This window comes from Vanacampus margaritifer, chromosome 1, assembly GCF_051991255.1.
Source record: "Vanacampus margaritifer isolate UIUO_Vmar chromosome 1, RoL_Vmar_1.0, whole genome shotgun sequence".
Classification (NCBI taxonomy): Eukaryota; Metazoa; Chordata; class Actinopteri; order Syngnathiformes; family Syngnathidae; genus Vanacampus; species Vanacampus margaritifer.
Genome location: NC_135432.1, coordinates 53008154 through 53029531, shown reverse-complemented (window position 1 = coordinate 53029531; position 21378 = coordinate 53008154). Strand labels below are relative to the sequence as shown.

The following is a 21378-nucleotide window of genomic DNA, read 5'->3' as shown; positions in this document are numbered from 1 at the left end:
AGAAAAGCAGTGGTACGGAGTACCTATGCTCAATTTTAGCCTGGAGCGTACCTGAACTTTTTACGGCGTACCGGTACTTCACATGAGCCCACAGTACCTTCTCCTGTTCTTTGTGATGCGAGGTCTTCAGTACTTCAGTCAAAAACAAAAAAGATAGAGGATTTTTTTCCTGCCAGTCCATTTAGACACGTCAAGGAAGCTTCAAACATACTCATAACATATACTTCAAAATAAAATCTTACCAAATTATGCTAACACCAATGCAATCCTCCAATCCTCAGTAGGCTTTTATTTTAAAGTTGGCCCACGTGGTTACGTGACAGCTGACTTGCCTTTTCGAAAATTCGACTTGTCTTATCGCAGTTTTTGTTGAGACCAACATCAAGACAACGCCAGCCTGAAATCTCTCATTTAGGCCGCTAAGAAACCGCAAATTAATTACGGCGTCAGTGTAAGATACGGCACAAGTCTCCGTGACCAGCAGCTAGCCGCTAGCTGCTAGCAATGAACGCCCAAGAGTACATGTTGATCTTACAAGTGAAGAGCAGCCAGCTAGCAGTAACATTAGCGCTTCAGATTCACTTGTTGCTAGCGATGTCAACAATAATTGCACAGAACAAGAATGGCCAGAAATGACCAAATAAGATCACTTTTATTTATTTAGTTATTTACTTTTTGCTTACTTACTTACTTGATCTGCTGCCTAATTTACCTGGCAACAGTCGAATAAGGAGAGTGCCAACACTTATTTTTGTTCCACTTAAAGAGTGTGTCAGTTAATCAAAAAGCTCAACTATGGAACATGATCCTAAGTTTGTTAAATTGTTAAAGTGGAGCAACAGTTGAAGTGTGTGAGCAAACTTCCGTTTCAACAAGGTTTCAACATCTGTTGAGTAAAGTCATGCACACCTGTCTTTCTCTTCCTCCTGAGCCACTAACAGCCTTGTTGCCACCCAGCCTGTCTTTCCGCCTCTTTTTTTTTCAACTTCCCTTTTTATTTTTTTCACTTGCGCCAACTGCACAGCTCAGAGCGGATCACCACAGCAGTACACAGCTCGGTGCTGCCAAGGCCACCAATCACACGTTTAGGTAGCTCGACTGAGGCAAATCAAAGTTCTTGTTTTGAGGCTGACCCTGAAGGATGTGGTTTTTACCCTTGGTTGGTGATTGTGGCTGTCTCGTCTGGGCCGAAATTAGCCCCTGCTCGCCACAGACGTTACACAAGTGGACGCTCATTTACATCAGCGTTTTGTAAGATTTTTAGAATCACACTCATTTTTATGCTAATTGAAAAAGTGGGGGTGCAGGCAAACTTTTATCTTTTTCATCACTATCTGCCCTTTTTTGCTGCAGCGCTCGGGTCCCTCAGGCAGACGCAGCATTCGTCTCGGGGGACAACAGCAGTGTGAAAAATCCCCCTCCCATCAACGGAAGTTGCTACATGAGACTGCTTGAGCAGAGAGCGCAGCCTTCCTTTTCTGATAAGATGATAACGCTCGTTGCGTGTGTCTGCTAAATGTGTGTGCGTAGCGTGTGTGTGTGTGCGGAGGAGGCAGTGCCACACAAGGGCAGGCCTGCAGGGAGGCAAGTTGAGGCAGGCAACGAGAAGCAAGGGGTGCCAAATGCACCCGGATTCCCAACCAATACAATAGGGCCCGTAGCGTAGCATGCTTCACAGCAATCAGCTTGCTTTTGTGCTGACATTCTGTGATGTGATGCGCGCGCGCGCGTGTGTGTGTGTCTTCTAGAATAGACTTGATTTAGAAGGACATAAACTGAGCTTTTTTCAGGCTTTTTTTTGGCTGTTGGCCTTTCTCAGTTCTGCTTGTGGACATGTCAGTGACATGTTACAAAGAAGCACGTTACTCTAAAATAAGCCCACTTTGGATTGACTAATCTAACATGTTACTTTTCTCACACAAGTAATTAGACTTTACTCTGTAAACCTCTCTAAAAGTTACTTTATAGAATACATATGCTTCTATATTAAAAAGTCAGCATTACAGAGAGTGGCATTTTACACCGCTACAAGCAACTGCAGAATTGACCAGGGTTAAATTGCACACACTTCTCAGCCATCGCGCCGGTCTCACGCACGTATTTTATTGAAAACTAATGGTTAATGAATAATAAAACACTACAGTACTGACTACAGTCACTAAATAAATAATTATACATTATAAACATGTAAGAAAAGGAAACTCTGGTATTGAACACAGTGAAGTGCATTATGGGAGTATTCAAATTAGCATTCACGTCTGAGGGAGTGACATCATCATTTTCGTTGAGACTCAAGAGGGAAAGTGATAAATTTGCGTTTTCAGCATACAGGTACAGTCACTATTTTGATTTAGGGTTAGCTAAAAACAAAAATATTAAGGTTTGTTGCACAAATTTGTTCAGTCGTAGGCATTATTTATATAGCTTCAATAACAGTATGTAATTTTTTATTTTTTTTTTAAAAGACACAGATTGCTGGGCAGTATGGATTCCAAGTCACACCAAATTGTGTGACTGTAGCTTTATTTATATAAACAATGTGTATTATCAATGTTGAATTTTACAACATTCATAGTTAAATATGTCAAGTAAAAAGACTTGAAATATAACAAGAAAGAAAAAATATCTAAGTGAAGTTTTGAAAAACTGTCTTTTTATATCAGCATTTTTTTTAAATAAAAAAACAAGTAGCAACTTTTTAAGTGGAATCCTGAAAGACTCTTTTTTTTTTAAATTAAAACAAACTTTTAATACAACTAAACTTTGTTCTTAAATGTCACTTAAAAACAGATTTCCAATCAAGTGGCAAAAAGTGGTCTCATTTTTATGTTAAGCAGGGTGGCTTGTATCTGCTAAATGTAACTATTGAATAAACCTGTAATCTAACTTAGTTATTTCACTGATTACTTGCTTTGAAAAGTAAATAAGTTACTTTTCAAAGCAAGTAATCAGTGAAATAACTAAGTTACTTTTTAAAGCATGTAATCAGTGAAGCAACTATGTTACTTTTTAAAGCAAATGATCAATGAAGTAAATAAGTTACTTTAAAAGCAAGTAATCAGTAAAGTAACTCAGTTACATTTTGAAGCAAGTAATCAGTAAAGTAACTCCGTTACTTTTTCCACATTAATTGTGTATAGCTTGTATAGCTTTAAATGTGAACGGGTTGAGGAAAGAGCTGCTGCTGCTGCTGCTGTCACATGCATCAATGCAACGCCAGTAGACGTGTCAAATGGCTTCTCGCCTGTAACACGTCAGCGCATACTATCTTACGCACAACATGTTGCATTTGTTCCTCGGTGCTCATGACAATTGAGTCAAAGCCAAGGGTGAAATATAAATTGTGTGACTTTTTCCATTGCCTGCAAACAATGTGTCACTTTCACACTGGCACTCAAGGTGGGGTTGCGAAGAATGGGCCTGTCTTCTGTTATTTCCAGTTTGCTTTAACATGCCAAGGCTTCCCTCTGTGTTTACTTGCAGGATTACAACCTTCTGTACTCCTGGAATGACAAAAAAGACCTTGCTTCACCTATTATTTGCTCACTGTTCCTAACCAATAAAGCCTGAAGAAATAAACATTCAAACCACATGGTAGTGGTACACAAAGTCCTTTCCAGTAACCAGCAGGTGCTTATTACCCCCACAACACACATACACATACACGCACACTCCACTTCACCCATGTGCCTGATGCCTCAACGAGAGAAAACGGTTTATTGTCATAATGCAGCCGAGGAGAAAATATTCCCCCACTCATGGGCCATTTATTTTTCTAAATGCAGATCGGAACTTTTATTGAATTATGCCTGAAAGCTTGTAATGGGTCCCTCCTGTGTGGGTCCGAGTAAATATGGAAGAGCGAGGACACACAGAGTGAGCATTTTACTTCCCCTCGTAGGTAAGTAAACAGGAAAGATGCTTGGCTGGTGCATTTAGCGGCTGGAGGGGAGACGGAGGGAGGCGAGCAGCGGCGTTGGCGGCGTGTCTCGGTTATTCTCTCAAAACGTCTTCCTTGGCGGCATACTTGCATGATCGCAATGAATTCATAGCGTTGTCTGGGGCCTCTGTAAATAATTTGGTAATTCATAGTGTGTCTGGGTGTTCTATCTGGCGTCAGCAAATATAGGGTGGAAATTTTAGTCTGAGTGGAAAAAGAGAGGGCACTTGAGCCTGAGGCTATTGTGGCTTTCACAGACATCAGATGGCTTAAGGAGCACATCTTCGACAATCTTTTTTTCCCTTTTTGGATGCAGAAACTTTGTCTCTTTTCTGTTGGATAACTGGTATTTAGGCTAAATCAAGAATGGGCAACTTAAATGATGGGAGGGGGCACAATTTTTCATCAGTGCTATTGGAGGTTTTTTGGTGGGGAGGTTAACACAGGAACACGCACTTCCTCACAGATGTATGACAAAAATGCTATTTGGACAATATACGTGCCTGCCTGCTAATAGTGAAAATTCACAAATAATTGACACCCATTGAAAGGCATTAGGAACATTTGGCAAATGTATTATTATTGTTTTTGTAAAGCCCTGCGTTTTCCACTGAAAATGGGCGGGGCTCGGTCAATTAGATAGAAACAAAAACACAATTGAAAAAAAAAGACAAAAATATATATATATTTTTAAATGTAAATCTGCCAGTGTCAAGCCGTGAGAATGCAGGGGTCATCTGTAGTATAGAGGAAACATGTTACAAATTTCTTCCCAAAATTATTATTATTTTTTTAACTAATCAGAGGACACTGGTGCGGGTCACATACGGAGTGCTAGCCGCAAATTGCCCATTGCTGGGTTAAATTAATAAAAAAATAATAATAAAGTGACAACTGCTGTGAGCCAGGAAATGGTCTTTGTATTTTCATATGCTAATAATAATAATAATAATGTTTGAAAGCACAATTAAAATGTACAAAATTACAAATATCTTTCCTTTCATATGTTACTCCATAAGTTCACTTTAAGTAAATAAATCAAATAAAAATAAAAATACATTTATTCAAAATAAAGTGGACATGACATATTTCTTTACCAATACAAACGCATAATTTAGATGATGTCAACACTTCTGGTTTATGATTGGATCCTAGCTAACCAATCATCTAAGTTGATTTGCACGATGTCCATGTTAAAAATGTTACATATAAGCTTGGTAAGTTTACAACACGTTACAGCCATACTATCGGTGTCCACTATAACAAATTAGAACATGAGATAACCCCAATTTTTTTTTACCATGTTGTTCTTATGTGGGAAAAGAGTCAATATCAGTTTCAAAAAAAAAAAATGCAGGTCTGAAGGGGTCAAGTTATATTTTGCATATAACTACATACACTGCTGTTGATTGTTTTGCCTTGTTTCTTATTTATCACTGAGGTGCAGAAAGAAGAACTTTACAATAACCGCCCACCAGTTCAACATTTGCATCATTATCAAATCATCCCATTCTCATGCTACCTAGACAGAGCGAAGCTGGCCGGGCACGTGTGCAGGCCACTTATGTCTCCAGGTTATACAGTATAACAGCCAGTCACAGTGCAAAATATTAGCAGTCAGGAAAGCACCCAGCACACGCCCTCCCCTGGCACTGACACACCCGCAGGCCCTTCTTTCAAAGACACCCATCTCCATTTTCAAACATCAAAGTTGCCTTTGACAGAGCAATTCGCAGCCAGGGCCGAGCCTTTCATGTGATTTGTGGGGCAGGGGCGTGGCCCACGGCGCGCCGACTTAAAGCGATGGAAGCACCTGGCAGGTGCATAAGCGGCACCACACACACACACACACACACACACTTACGTACGCACAAACACACACACGGGGATACAACAACCATAGAGCCTTTTGTTGACTTTATGGAAGGACTGCAATATCATAGGAAAAAGAAGCAAATGTCATTGTGTGGCGATTTGCATACTTTGTACAGCATGTGTGCCAAATGCAAATAGCCACACACACGCACATATTCAGTCAGTGTTTTGTTGCCTGTATTTATTCGACTGGGTGTGTGCAGCTACCTACAGCTCCCGGAGTATAAAGGCAGACTTGGGATATGTGTGTGTTTGCATGAGGGAGTGTGTATTCTGAATGATTTCAAGTGTGACTGCATGCTATGGTTCAGAACAAACTTAGCTCTTATAATCAACAACTCTAGAGGAAGAAAATGTTTACAAGCTAGTCTGAGCAGTTTGAATTCACTAATCCGAAACCGAATTGTCAAATCCGCTTTTACAAACACAACATTGCTCACTTTAGAGAACAGCTCTCCGGTATGTCAGAAACAACTGACAGTGTCGACACCAAACAAGACATAAATCAAATAATATTTCATCAAGTGACCCGTGAGTGTCCACCATCCACATTTGTTGCTCGTGATGTCACCAGCTGCAAATACAGAGCGCCATTTGAAAATCCAACTCAAACGCGATGACTTCATAATGGTTCTGATTCATCTGACAGCGACGAGCGCTGCAGATACAAAAATACAAACAGCGGCCAACCCGTGAGTGTATAGGGAGAGGCTGATCTCATGCATAAGTACGGCAATGAGAAAAGCACCCGAAATATAGTTGGAGGCTTCATTGGCGAGAGGAAGCGCGCAGGGGCGTGCGGTGCAAGGGAACTGATAGCAACGACAAGCTACTTTTTGGAGAGTCTGTTGCTTTTTTGTCAAAAGTGCTTCTGAGAAGTCGAGGAGGGGGATCTTTCAGTTGCGACAGTTGTGCTTCCAGTTTGGCCTGAGCAGAAGTTTGATAATAATATGACAGATAGATGCAGCGGGGTGACGCATGCCGGATGTGTGATGAGGAAATCAGTAGTGAGGGAGACAAAAATACTTGGCTGAACATTTTAACTTATTTTGCAAGTGTGTGAATTCACAGCATGATGACAAAAAGTAGTGTGCACCTAACGTTCTCTTTTAAAAGATGACATTATGTTTTTGCTATACTGTGGAATGGCATGCCTGATTGTCACAAGCGGTTCTCCTGCACTGCATTGTTGTGCACATGCAACATGTAATGACGGGTGACGGCAGGAAAAGTTGAAGTGAAGCAACACTGAAACGCTCGACCGTCCCCGGTGATAAGACTTGTAATAAATTTTAAAAAAAAAAGATGTTCATTTGACATGTTGGCAAAAGTGCCTGTCTGCCTTCCTTGCCTGTAAAGGTTGCACAGATATGTTAAAATGTGGCTTTGTGGTTAGAAAAGAATCACTATATTTTTTTATAGTGCCAATAATTTATGAATGGGTGTGTTTATAACATCATAATTTTAAAGTATATTCTTTCAATCAATGGACTTCCTTAAATATGTATATTAGGGTTATTTGATATCACTTTTTTTTCAGACCGATACCAGTACAAGTACTCAACTCTAGTCAGCAATACCAAATACTGATACCACTAGTACTTTTGATACATACAATTTCCACACATGAAAGACTGATAATTAAAAAAAAACACACCAATATAGCATTTTCCCTTAAAACTGCATTAAATTCATGGCAATGTTATCTTCTGATTGTAAAACAGTGTCGCGAGTACCAGTAGTATCAGTTGACTGGTATCAGTTATCAGTACGTATCAGTACCCGGCCTTATTTCAAGTTATCAGCACTTGCAATGGCAGCCATTTTACGATCAGGAACTAGACATTAGATGATTAGAAAATTGCAGTTAATTTCATGCAATTTTAAGACAAAATGGGATGTACAGGATTTTCTTTAAAATGATCTGATATTGTTTTTTGGGGAGGACATTTTACATGTCAAAGGTATTGGTATCGGTGAGTTGAGTACTCGTACTATTGGTATCGGTTTGAAGTGGGATTGAATATCCCTAATATATATATATATATATGTGAGGCCCTTTATTTCAGCTTGTATTTATTATCTTTTTTTCATTCTAAAATTTTAAAGTAGACTGAAAAAGGAATTTTCTTGAAATAATAAATAAAACATTCATTTCATTTACTGTACACAATATTAGATAGATAAAATCTAATTAAGAACATTACATTATCAAAACAATTATCATTATTTCCTCCTTTTTTTGTATTGACACATGTCATGTGTTAATTTATCAATATGGTTATTTTTGTGGTTGTATTTTTGTTCTAGTGTAGAACTTGAAGGTTATCATAGAGAGAGGTGTTTTGAAAGTTGTGCATCATCTTATGCTAACTAAAAAGGGAGAATTATTATTATCTTTGTGAAAGCACATTTGAATGAAACTAATGCCATTCTATCAAAAGCATTTACTTTACTACACTGAATGAACCACCTTGCATCAGCATTGCCTGGGACCTAAATCGGTCCTGCCCTATATCAAACAGTGTCACCTTTTCCAAATGGGCCAGTGTAAAAAGAAGCACGGCCACGCTGACGCCTCAGCTGGAGCGGTAACATTTTGACAGACAGGCAGGAGACGCGCGGTTATTTCAAGCTGAGACGCTCGCAGATGCACATGCGAATACGTACACACGCAATCTGATTGAAACCATCCACACGCACATACTCACTGTTTATTATTATCTGGCCTGGCCCCACCCCATTTGCACTCACTGTTCTCTCGCGGCTGCAAATAGCGTGCAACCTTGCAGGGGGGGTGCCGAAAGCCCTCTCTGAGTGCCCCTCGGCCCCTCTGCCAGCCGTACAGTACACCCCCTCATGTGGCACTTGATACCTCTCTGGCCGTGCTGTGTTTTGACTGAACTAAATCCCCCGCTGTCCCAAATATCCCCATGCGCAGACATGAGCGCAAGCCTCAGCTATCTGCCCGTTTGGACCGCTTGGAAACCGCGCGCACTAGAACCATTAAAAACTGGATCCGTCCATTGGAATGGTCATGAAATCCTACCCATCCCATCTATCCCACCTTGAGCTCATGAAAAATGGCACGCATCGCATGTGCAGCCGTCAGGCCCTGACTCATCGAAGGGCTGCTCAGCTTCATGCCTCACACCAGCCAGCCAGCAAGCATGAGAGCACATGCGATTGTGAGCTTTACAAGTCGCAGAGTCCCAGCTGGGGATGACAGTTGCTGGGAGTCAAGCTGGGAGTTAATCAACTATTTACTTAAAAAGTGTGGTTGGTTGGTCACCTATGACTCTTGGTCTGACTAGAAGGTAAAGATGATCAAGGAAGCATACCAAAAGCCACTTTTTTTCCACCAGAATTCACTGCAACATGCCACAGTACTATTCGGACTGTAAAACTCTAATTACAGGGAAGGTTTGCAGGATTTCAGCTAAGAAAAATAGCATTTTGAGGCAATGTAACCCACTAATGAATCCAACAAATATGAGGAATCTAAGAATAAACTTTGCACAACAGAGTATTGTTTCATGTCATTTTTACCAGTCGCAAAAACTACTCAGGTGATTTCCATGAAATCTTGGATTATTAAGCAAATCTGTGCAATCACTTTTGGGTTATAATGTGGCAAACCCTCTCCCCAGGGTCAAACAAAGGACTAATCCACGACTTGGGCCAACTTGACCCAAGTTGTTTGTTCAAAACAATTCCATTTTTTGAGTTGTTTTTGTATAAAATGACCCAATTTCCTGGGTTACTGGGTTACATTGACTCAAGTAGTACAGTCACTTTTTTACACAAATTGGGTTATTTTTGACCCAACTGGTTTTAGGTTAGCCCCTTCCACCAAACCTTAACATCTTCCATAACATAATATAACAAAACATCCAAACTCACTTGCAATTGTGGGGTTGTTTTTGTATAAAACGACCCAATTTCCTAGATAACATTGACTCAAGTGGATCAGTCACTTTTTGACCCAATTGGGTTATTTTTGACCCAATTGTTTTTAGGTATACTCTCTTCCACCAAACCTTGACATCTCACATAACTTAATAAAACAAAACATCCAAACTTATACCTTTAAAACTGTTGGGTCAAAAGATGGACAAACGAACTTGGCTCAATTTTACCCAATTTAGGTTTTTTTTTTTTACAAAATCCATTTTTTGGGGTTGTTTTGTACAAAACCCAATTTGGTGTACGAAAGTTGGGTCAAATTGACCCAAGTTAGCGGGTTGATCCAATTTTTGACCCAAATGGGTTGTTTTAGACCCAGCATAGCTTTAAGAGTTACAAGATCACTGAATTTTGTAAGAGTTTCCTTTTTATATGGAACAAAAAAAAATAAAAAATATATATATATATATATATATATATATATATATATATATATATATATTTTTTAATTGTATATTTTGGGATGATGTGGATGAAACCCCATGATAAAAAATTGAAAACTGGGAATTTAACCATCTTTATATTCACTGACAAATAAAAACTAAAATATATAACACCACTTTTTTTTTCTAACAAGTGGTTAGAAAAACCTCATTTGTATCCCACCTCTACCCCCATGATCTACCGCACGTGTTAGTATGTTGCATTTGCGTGTACTCACTGCGTGGTTCACGTGGGCCATCCACCGTGACCTTGATCGCGCGGTGGTAAGTGGCCACTTGGGGCGGTCCGGTGAAAACGGTGATGGTCAAAGTGAAGCTTTTCCCTGCAAAACAGCATTTACATGTCAGATTGCATCAACACTTTGATGTCAGCTTTGTTGTTGTTTTATTTTTTGTCGTTTATTGTTTCCTGCAGCCTCTAAGCGTTGGCTGCCTTTGTGTCACTGAGGCTTGGCAATTAAAAATAATAATGGGAAAAAATAAAAAAGCATTTGGGACCACCTCAGTTGAGGGCCTGACAGCGGTTATATGATTTGGATTATTGAGAGAATGTGCTCCAGATTGCCTGAAAATGCTCACAGTGATCGTTTATTGTTCAACAAGTCGGAATTTTACTCCCATCTGCATCCAAGTCAGTGGAGGGGGGGGGGGGGGGGGGGGGTGTCCCCTCCCATGCAGACATGAGAGAGACATCTCGTGTTAAAGATACTATGTGGGAGGAAGGGGGTGACCATGGTGTTAATTTACTGCCTAAATCATATGTGTGGGCTACCTTATAATCAAAGACAATAGGCTGATTCTATTGTTCGTGAGCTTCAGAATAAAATACACAATAAAAGGCCCTGAAATACTTCTAAAAATATTTTTGAATAAAGATGGATGACTTTTCAGAGAACGCAAACATTATCCTTTGATTACGCAAGAATTTGGGGCTTACAAAAAAAAAAGGAAGTTTGGCCGCTCTGCCTTAATATGCAAATAAATATTTTTTAAATTTTCATTAGGACCCCTGTAAATTATGGGCCTTTCCGGTGCCGTAAAATTAAAATACATTCAAAACAATTTGGCCCAAGAACAGCACAAGCTCACGCCTTAACGCATATAAAAAAGGGAGGCCTATACGAAAGTCAACATTAAAGATGATGTGCGGGATACGTGGACAGTGAATTGGTCACCCCACGGATTTGGAAAATCTCTGTGACCCTCATCACCAAATATCAAATGCGGGGACATGCTGCAATATTCCACAATCTTTGCAATTTTTCATCTTTAGAAGAAAAAAACATGAAGGGAAAAAAATTAAGAGAGGATAGGCCTACTTTATTTTTATATTAATTATATTTCCTCTGAGGGTTTCTTCATAAAATTCCCTGTGCTAGTATTTATGTGCGTGTGTGTTCACCTCGTCCGCTCCTCCCGACGAAGCGCAGATCGTTGAAGCGGGCCACTTGGTTCTTCATCACGGCGGAGGCGTTCCTCAGCTCGGCGGAGTAGTTCTCGTCGTTCCCGGCCATGACGGTGACCAGAGTGCCGTCCGGGACATCGCCGAGGGCCACAACCTGCATGCGTTAAAAAAGAAAAAGGAAAAAAAAAAGAAAAAGAAAAAACGCGGGTGGACAGTTATTGTGGAGCCACAAAACATGCACGTGAAAACAGCATCATTTTGTAAATATTTATCCTCATCAACATGGGAAATTCTCCTAAAATGACACTTCCAATTCCTTATATATCTTTAAATATGTGCGTATCGTATTGAGCGATGCCGATTTATTATTTATATTATAGCTATATGGCAAATTTGTGGCGATATTTAAATGCATTTTTATATATTAAAATAAATAAACATTCAGCAGCTGGAATGCTTAACTAATAGCGATTTAAAAATATTTTAGTTTAATTTTGTCGTGCATGCACCAATTTGTTAACTATATGACAAAATCGTGATAATATCTTGCCTTAAAAGCCACGGGCAGGGTCTTGTTGCACCTCCAGTGAGACGGCAGGACCGAGCAGAGGAAGTTTGGGCTGTCGGTGCGGACCAGCTCGCCCGCATGGTCGGCCAGGACGTCCACCACATTCCTGGTGTCGGGTCTCGCCCTGAGCGGGCCCGGGGTGGCCATGGCCCCGTTGCTGTCTATCAGCTTACTACAGGTGAAGGAGGCGGAGGGCGGCGTGAACCGTCTGGTGGTGGGCGGCTCTACGGGAATATGCATCACAACAACAGCTCGGGTCAGTGTCCAGCTGCGGGTCGGTGCAGAAGTTTGCACAAATCTTCGGGGTTCTGCTGTCTTCGTTCGTGAGTGAGGATGGAGGCGACGGAGAGGATAGGAGGGCTCTCAACCACAGATTTGGAAAAAGTGGTGATTGAGAGCTAGATCATCTGCAGTTGAATCACCAAGAATGTCTTGTGACACTCTTTAAATGCAGTTAGTCAAAGCAGTTTTTGACCACGACAAAGAAATCCAGCTGTGGTGTAAAAAAGAAAAAAAAAGTCCAGCCGACTGACTTTCACGTGTAAATTAAAAATATCTCACAAGCCTCCAACAAAATTACAAGCCACAGTGAAACTGTAGAAAAAGTGTCCTCCCGCGCATATACGTGCGTAAAACTTTATCCGCGGGTCGTCGTCCACAAACCAAAGAACACAAAAAAGCCCAATCGAGAGGCTGCCTGGTGCCGGAAAAGAAGTTTCACTCCAAGTTATCCACCGCAAAGCAGATTAGGACGCGCGAAGACGTCGCGAGGCTGAATGGAGAGCTCAAGAGTGCCGCGTATTATTTTGCCGGAGTCATTTTAGTCTTTCGTGGTCGGGAGTGTGGAGATGTGCTCCGCCAATGAATCGTCGGGGTTGGGCTTTCAGCAGACCAATCAAAGTATCAGCCGCTGCTGCTTCTTCAAGTCTCCAACTCAATTATTGAGCCGTCGATTTCTTTTCGGTCTATAGATCTTAAAACAGGATCATGGGCACGAAATGACAAGTGAGGAAACAAATAAATAAAAATAAAATAAAATGAAATTCACTTAGGTCGCATCCATACAATGACTTGTGACATAAATTTAACACGCCCTGAAATATTTCATAGGGCATCTGACATCTCTGACAGTCTGACAAAAATCAGTTTAATATATGGAAGACATTATTGTTAGTGTCAAAGCAAAACATCTGCTCTAATATATATATTTTTTCGAGCTGACAATGATTGTGGGGGGGGGGGGGTGTTACAATTTATGTGTCTCGTTTTCTATTTGGGGTGAGTGTGAATGCTGTCTTTTTAAATATATTTTAAAGGAAAAAAAAGAAACAATTAGAACAGACCCGAAATACTAATTACTCGATTACACTTGAAGCAGTGAAATACATTAGGCAAACATACATGTTGAATGGATCAAAGTACAGTAGCAGAATGCAAAACTGCGTGTAATTCTGCTTGCACACACTAGTTGGCGCATTTGTCTTTAATTTCAAATGGCATCTGCGTGGAGAGGACACTTTCATCTCTTCTCTAAAATACATCAAATGGACTCAACTAATACCCGCTAATCCAAATATATTTTACTGTAATATTAGTCAATGAAAGATCTTCAGCAAAAAAACCAAAAAATAAATATACATATATACATACATATTTTTTGTACAACCTATTTTAAAATAAAACCCCGCCATATATTGAGAATTAAAATTATCTTGAATTCTTACATGTATTCGTTCAGTCGTAGCACATTTTAGACAGATGATTGTATTCACTTTTACATTGTCGACTATATGTTATTAAATAATCTACGTGTGTATATTTTTTTTTAGAGTAAACGCCTTACAATAGTGTGATGAGATCCAATATCCACGTTTTTTAAATGTTAATATGTGAAGGTAGCAACGGAATTAACGTTTTCAAAAATATAAAACGTTACAAAATGATTTATGATTCAAATGATTTAAATAAGAACAGTACAAAGAAATCACATGTGCACTCATGGTTCCGATTAAGTTACAATTATTTCTTTAAGGGGATGCACATTAAACTGTTTTAATTAACTTAACATCTTTAACTTTGCCTTTTATTTTTGTTTAATCTCGTTGATAAATAACGTCGGTGCTGTATATTATCGTCTTTAAAGGCGTTTATTATGATTGCCCTTCATTATCGATCACAATAACGAGTCACAGCCACGGGCTTTTTGAAAATAAAAACTAAATCTTCAAATAGTTTCACCACATGCCAGTGTGTATCAGACATAAACATAAGCAGCTGTCAAATTTTAATATGTATTCCCTTAAGCCACATAAAGAGAAACAATGATTTACATGTTTTTAAATCTTGTAATTTATACTTTCATAAATGTAAATTAAATGCGATAAAATCTATGCAAGCAAAATGTGTTTCCATTTTTAATGCAGCTATACATATGTCTTTAAAAATTCATACAGTTTTAGCGAGAACTGCAGAAGCTTGAGAGGAAATATATCCGACAACTACTCACTTTTTTTTTTATGCACCTATTTAGGAGTTGACTACTTGAGTGTAAATTGAAAAATGTTCGATGTAGAATAAGGACCCTGGGGGGGCGTGTCCATCTCTTCCCACTCACAATATAACAATGTCACCCCTGTCATTGAATAATATATATATTTAAATCAGACAAATTTTAATCCCTTATGGAGAAATTCAATTTACACACTGCTGTATATTTTTCTTGCACACCACACTGACAAGCAGACCACACACACACACATGCACACACATCCACACACACGCACACACACACACACACACACACACAGGCAGGTAGGCAGGCAGGCATAAGGAGAGATGTCATACTCTGAGGAAAAGGGACCCACAAACAGTGCTCCAGCCCTGTGCTGAAACTCAGCCCTGTGCCTTGCCCAATAGCTTCTATTGTTTGGTTCGTAGTGGGACTCAAACCCCAAAGCCCAAGTCCTTATAGTACAGATGAGCAAATTCCACTCTCCACATCCCCTTCCCCCTTGAAAATGATGTGACCGCACAACCTCTATTTCTAGTAAAGCTCAATGCGGACAATGATAACACTTGTGATATTTTAGTCATCGAGGTGGTTCATTATTAAATTGTGACCACACACTTCAGTTATATGCCCGGCTCGGCCTTAATGTGCCCTGTCACATTTAGACGTCCGCATTTCAGCGTTCACTTTCTACAGTTTCAGCCGCATTGGAGGGAGCTCGCCACGGCCCTGAACGCTTTTTAATGATTTAGGTGGGTCAGGCCTGAAATCAAGACAGAACTGCTGGAGGACATGCAAAACCTCAAACTCACCTCAGATAGGCCCCAGGATATATATGTCAATGTGTGTGTGTGTGTGTGTGTTGCAATACATTTGTCCAGCTTCACCATACATAGTTTCACTTAAGAAAGTAAAAGTGTTTGAATGTTTTAGTGTTCTAACAAGAATAACTAATAGTAACTTCTTATACACTTGTGTGACAAGAATGGACAAAAATCAGTGACAAAAAGCACCTGTGTCAACAAAGTTCTGACGTCATTTGTTTTTTTTAAGAGTATATTGTTAACTCATTCACTGCCATTGACGCCTATAAACGTCAAAAATTCATTTGAACTATTTATATTAGTTTAACATATTTTTCCAGTTTTGTTTACAAGAGTATGAAAACCTAGACATTTTTTAAAATAATCTTTTTTTTTTTAAGAAAAGAAAAGATTCGGACGGCAGGCGATTACAATTTTTTATTGTAATTAATCGCATGACTTTAATAGTTAACTCACGATTAATCACACATTTTATATCTGTTCTAAATGTACAATATTTTTTTCCCCTAGGTTTTCATACAGTTGTTAACAAAAGTGGGGAAAAAAAGTTAAACTAATAGACATAGCTCAAATGAATTTTTGACATCTATAGCCGTCAATGGCAGTGGGGTCAACTACACAATTATACTCTTTCGGTGTTTAAAACCAAAAACTAACTTAATGACCTTTGGCTCACATAAGTCACAAAGGTCCAGTAATGATTAGCATGACTGAAACCTAAATGAAGCCTTATTAACTTTGATCTGCGTAAGTCAAAATGTAAAGTCAAATTGGAATCATTTGGGCTCGTTCATGCCACCCACTCTGCTTCCAAGCCACTTAAAAGTCACTTTGAAGATGGGTGAAACCTCAGCTATGTGAATCCTCTCCCAGTTTCATATTCATTTCTTTTTTACTCTAGCTTGATCCAATCTATTAACCTATGTCAACTTTTGGGCTATTTTCAGAGTCTCGAGACATAAGCCTTTTGGATGGGTAGCTATTCATTTGGAAAGGGGGCTGTGGAGCCAATTAGACCTAGTTTGAGGTTGGGCGATGACCTAAGACAAAGATTCTATCTTTAGAGAAGCTGCGGCCATCACACATTTCTGTACATTCACAAATTACAGGGCAGGCTTTGGCCCTCAACCCACCGAATACATTCCTTCCCAAAAGTGTCTGCTCAAATTTCATCTGGAGGTTTGTGCTCAGTGGAAATATGAGTGCTGTGAATGGACAACTATGAAATGGAGTTTTATTCCTCCGGATTAAATTAGGACCACTTCAGGGCTCTGGGTATTTTTTTATATGAATGATGAATTCTGCGGTGACTCTGGAACGTTGAGCTTGTTTACCCGTTCCTCCTCGTTGTGAGGATTGGACTTTTTCTGCTCCATATAGTGGAGCGGGGTGTCTGTGATTAGATGATGGAATTCACCATAGCCATTTGCACAGGTCCCCTCAAAGCCACTTCAGACATTTTAGACAGGAGTGACTAAATTTATGTTTTCGACTTGTGTTACTCTGATCACGACTCTTTGATTATACAACACATCATCACGTTTGCTGGTCATTTTAACACTGAGCAATTCAACTGCTTACATTTAACTACTGGTTTAGTTTGAATCACAAACAAGCCTGTTTTCAATACAAATGGTATATTTCAGAGCAGGGATTCTAACATTCAGAGATCTTAAAAAAATTTACTTTTTTGGGGGTGGGGGTGGGTGGGTGTCATATGTAGCCCTCTGCACCCTGGATAAGGTACAAACACAGTACTTACACTGAGTCCAATGGAGCCTGATGTGGTACATTAATAATGATAATAACAACCTGTATTTATACTGCACCATTAGGGGACAGAAATAGACCGTACTGTACATCTATTTCTGTCCATCTTACTATAATTCAGCAGAGTTGGCAGACAGACACGTTGGCTGGCAGACAGTATACGCACATCTTCACTCCTGTGACCACTTTCGCAAGGTTGGTCCCGCCTTAAAGTGGAAGTCAACCTTAAACATCTATAACAATAATGTGTTATATGTTACCTCACTAGTCTAAATATGACATTCAGATGAATATTATATTGGTGGAATATGAGTTATGAAGCAAAATCTCGCTGTTTTTATCCATCTCAGGGGTCGGTCATTTTGCCACTTGTTGTCCACTGAAGATGACATCACAGTTGCTCAGGGCTCAGGCAATGACCGATCACAGCTCACCTGTTTTCTGAAGCTGCGCTGTGATTGGTTGTTACCTGAGACCTGAGCAACTGTGATATCATCTTCAGTCGACAGCAAGTAGCAAAATGGCCGCCCCCTGAGATGGAGAAAAACATCTGGATTTTGCTGTCATCATATTCCACTACCGCAATATTAACCAGAATAACATATTTAGATTAATGGGGCTACATATCATATAATTGTCCAAAAACATTTTGGGGGTTGGTTGACTTCCCCTATAAGGTTGGTCAAGACAGATTTTTATCTTTTGTGATAAACAATATCAAAGACAAGTATCAAAGACATGCTGCGGTTGACTGATCAAAGTGTATTAGTTCAGGACAAAAAGTGGACCCTCTGTCTTTGCCTTGTGCACTCAGGTTTTTGTTAATTTTCACCCCAAAATGTGAGAACATCAACAAGTATGAATAGTTTATAGTGAGACAATTTTTGATTTGCTGCTGATTGAGATGAAGAGCTAAGGAAAAAACGAATCAAAGACCTGTGACAATTGTTTACACAGGAAAAAACTGCTGATGTGATTTGTATCCACAGGCCTGTGCAGAAGTTGAAATTAATTGTGAAAATCTGTTTATTTCCCGACATTTCCTTTTCTTTCCACCTCCTCATGCTGGTCACCAGCTGAGTCACACACTCCTGTGTTATGGCACACCACTCCTCAACCAGGAGATAGCTCAGATCAGGCAAAAATGGTTGTGTTGGTCACTTGGGCACGAACATCGCGCCCAAGCTGGTTTCACGAATATGCACTTGGGTTGAGGTCAGGACTGTTGGCAGGCCACTCTGTTCTTTTCAATCCCAAATTGCGGACAATGACAAGCCTCAGGAGACCCCGCCTATCACATCACAATTTCTTCACCAAAAGGTGTTACTCTACTTATGCAGCAGTCTTGGTCATATTTTCAGGACTCATAACTAAAACAAAAAAACAATGCTTCACATTTTTGTGTTCCAGTGTGGTTGCTGACAGCGCAAACATTTTGGCGTTGAGCTCAGCTGCCATGGCAAGCCTACTGGGAGCCCTATGGGAGTCTGTTCCCGATAGTCCAAGCAGAGAGCAGTGTGTCTGCTAAACTTGGCTAGAAATCTGGAGAATATAGCTTTTTTTTTTTTGTGAGTGCTGGAAGAGTAAGAATTCAATTCTGTAAATTTTACTTAAACGGTGTATTTGGTTTTGCATGTTAGCAAACAGTAGGAGTGGCATAGTTGAAGGTCGTGACTCATCCCTTGTATTCTTTGGGGGATAAATTAGTAAAATTTAGTCAAAATCTCTCTTTGCAAAATGTACTTGGAATTACTGAGTAAAAATAATCCTTAATAGTTTTTTTTTCATGGCATAGGCAAATTCTCTCATACACACTAAAACTAATTTCAGTAAAATTTACTCTGAATATTTTACTCTCTTCCAAGTGTAAATTTTACTTTATGTAGAGTGGGACCAAATAGACTGTGTTTAGATCAAATTTATCTACAGAATTTACTGGGCAGTCTTCCTGAGGTATGGTCTGTCTTGAGATGTACCTTTTGGTCCATGACTTTGGAGATGGTGCCCCTAGATAATGCTTGATTTACCAATTTGAAGTTGCCCTAAGATCTGGCAAACACGACATAATTATTACCCCCCCCCCCCTCCCCCCCCACACACACACACCCACACCCACACCCTTCCCCACGCCTAAAACCAGAAGAAACTCATTTTAGATATGATTTGAATGAATGGGCCATTATTTGCAAAATACACTCTTGGCTCTGATTGTCTGTTATGCTAGCTGGATGGATGGATGGACGGATGGGTGCAGAATACATACTCAGTTTTTCTGTTCTTCCCCAAAAAAATGCATGTTTATTACAAATGGGGCCTCATTTAAAAGGGAGATAAACAGGGTGAATTTATTGGCAAAGCGCATCCTCCCATTTTATATATTTAGATTGTTTATTTTAATTTTCTATGCCTTTGTATGCCTTTAGATTTCCCTTAATTTCTGTTTTTATTTTCTTGTGATACTGTGTAAAACTTAGATAAATTTAATTCCAATTTTACTGTACATTTTTATCATCTGTTTACTTTGTTAACACTATCGTTAACGTTCGTATTTGCAGACTAGATCTGTTCGTATAGAAACAATGTATATGTTGTTGACATCTCTAAACCTGGCAGCCAAATACACAGGAAGCCTGCCGAATTGGGCTGAGCCAAAACACTGGAGTAGACAATGAGCCCATCGGCCTCATGCATCTTTAATACTCTGCTTACGTTCTATAAAAGGTGCAGAGTGGAGCCGAGGGCTTATTAAAGCCTTCTGAATCAATTGAGCAAAATAATGGCTGTTGGGGGACAACTCCACCTATGTTTATATTTCACTCTTCAACGTAAATTGATTTTTAAGGGTTTAATTTCAAATGTGCCAAACATGTTGCTGTGTGTCTAACATGTTATTGTGCTAATGCTTGCCTCTTTGCTATTTTGCTGTTAATGGGAGAATACCATTGACTTGTTGCGTGAAACATTATGGCATGGTCATATTTCTCTGGAACACACCCACCACACACATACCCAATATGGGGCAGTTATTTTTATTATTATTATTCTTTTTTTTTTTTTACAAATTCTTGACTAATTTAAAGTGTTGAAAAAAGCTAGTACTTTTTCAAGATGAAATTTTAAAAGATCCCCCCCCCCCTCCAAAAAGTGACGCTTTTGGAGAATATTCAAAGAGGATTGTGATAGTTAAGTATGTCACAGAAATGGACAATGATGCAGAAATTATTTTGTCATTTTTTTAAAATATCTTAACATTCTGAATCGAATATGTGACCTGATTGTGACCTGGTTGCATATATGCAATCAGGACACATATTCTGTAGAGTAAATTTTACTCTAAACCGAGTCTATTGCTGCATTACCAGCTCAGTGGCCCAGTGGTACAGTGTCCGCCCTGAGACTGGGAGGTCGTGGGTCATACCAAAGACTATAAAAATGGGACCCATTGCCGCTCTGCTTGACACTCGGCAATAAGGGTTGGAATTGGGAGGTTAGATCACCATATGATTCCCGAGCGCGGCTGCTGCTGCTGCTCACCGCTCCCTCAGGGGATGGGTCAAATGCGGAGAACGAATTTCGCCCCACTTAGGTGGGTGTGACGATCAGTGGATCTTATCTTATCTTATTAGCGGATGGTCGGAAGTCGGACTCTTCCAAGTTCAAATCAGGAAGTGTGTACGGGAATGCCCCCTTGAACTCGGAAATTCCACTTGCAAAGTCGGGAAAAAAAAGACCACAATTTCACCAACGGACTACAAGTGACGTCACTCTACAATGGCGACCTCTTTGAAATTACAAACTGCGAATGGTAAAACACAATTTACTCGAGTTATTAAACCAGATAGAATTCTTCATTCATAAATATTCGACATAACGTAACACACCGTACGTGATAGTATGCCGCTATCTCCCTGCATGAAATTATACGGTGAACTACTGAACTGTATGAAACGCTTATGAAATAAGATTTTAAAAAAATAAATCAATGAAGCAAAATTGCGAGAAGGTAAGTTTGCTGGAGGTCAAACTGAGTTTTGAGGACCAAAAAAAAAAAAACAACAATTTATCACTATCCGCCAAT

At 39.6% G+C, this 21378-nt stretch overlaps 1 protein-coding gene across 2 annotated transcripts in view; it reads right to left on the bottom strand.

Moving 5' to 3' along the window:
- Nucleotides 1–21378, bottom strand: part of runx3 (RUNX family transcription factor 3) — a 63805-nt gene that overhangs the window by 22123 nt on the left and 20304 nt on the right. For both annotated transcript variants that reach the window (XM_077543740.1, XM_077543829.1), the window contains exons 3-5: nt 12180–12421; nt 11627–11783; nt 10443–10547 (exon numbers count right to left, since the gene is read on the bottom strand). In XM_077543740.1, the coding sequence (XP_077399866.1) occupies nt 10443–10547; nt 11627–11783; nt 12180–12421 (504 nt within the window). The remainder of the gene's footprint in view (nt 1–10442; nt 10548–11626; nt 11784–12179; nt 12422–21378) is intronic.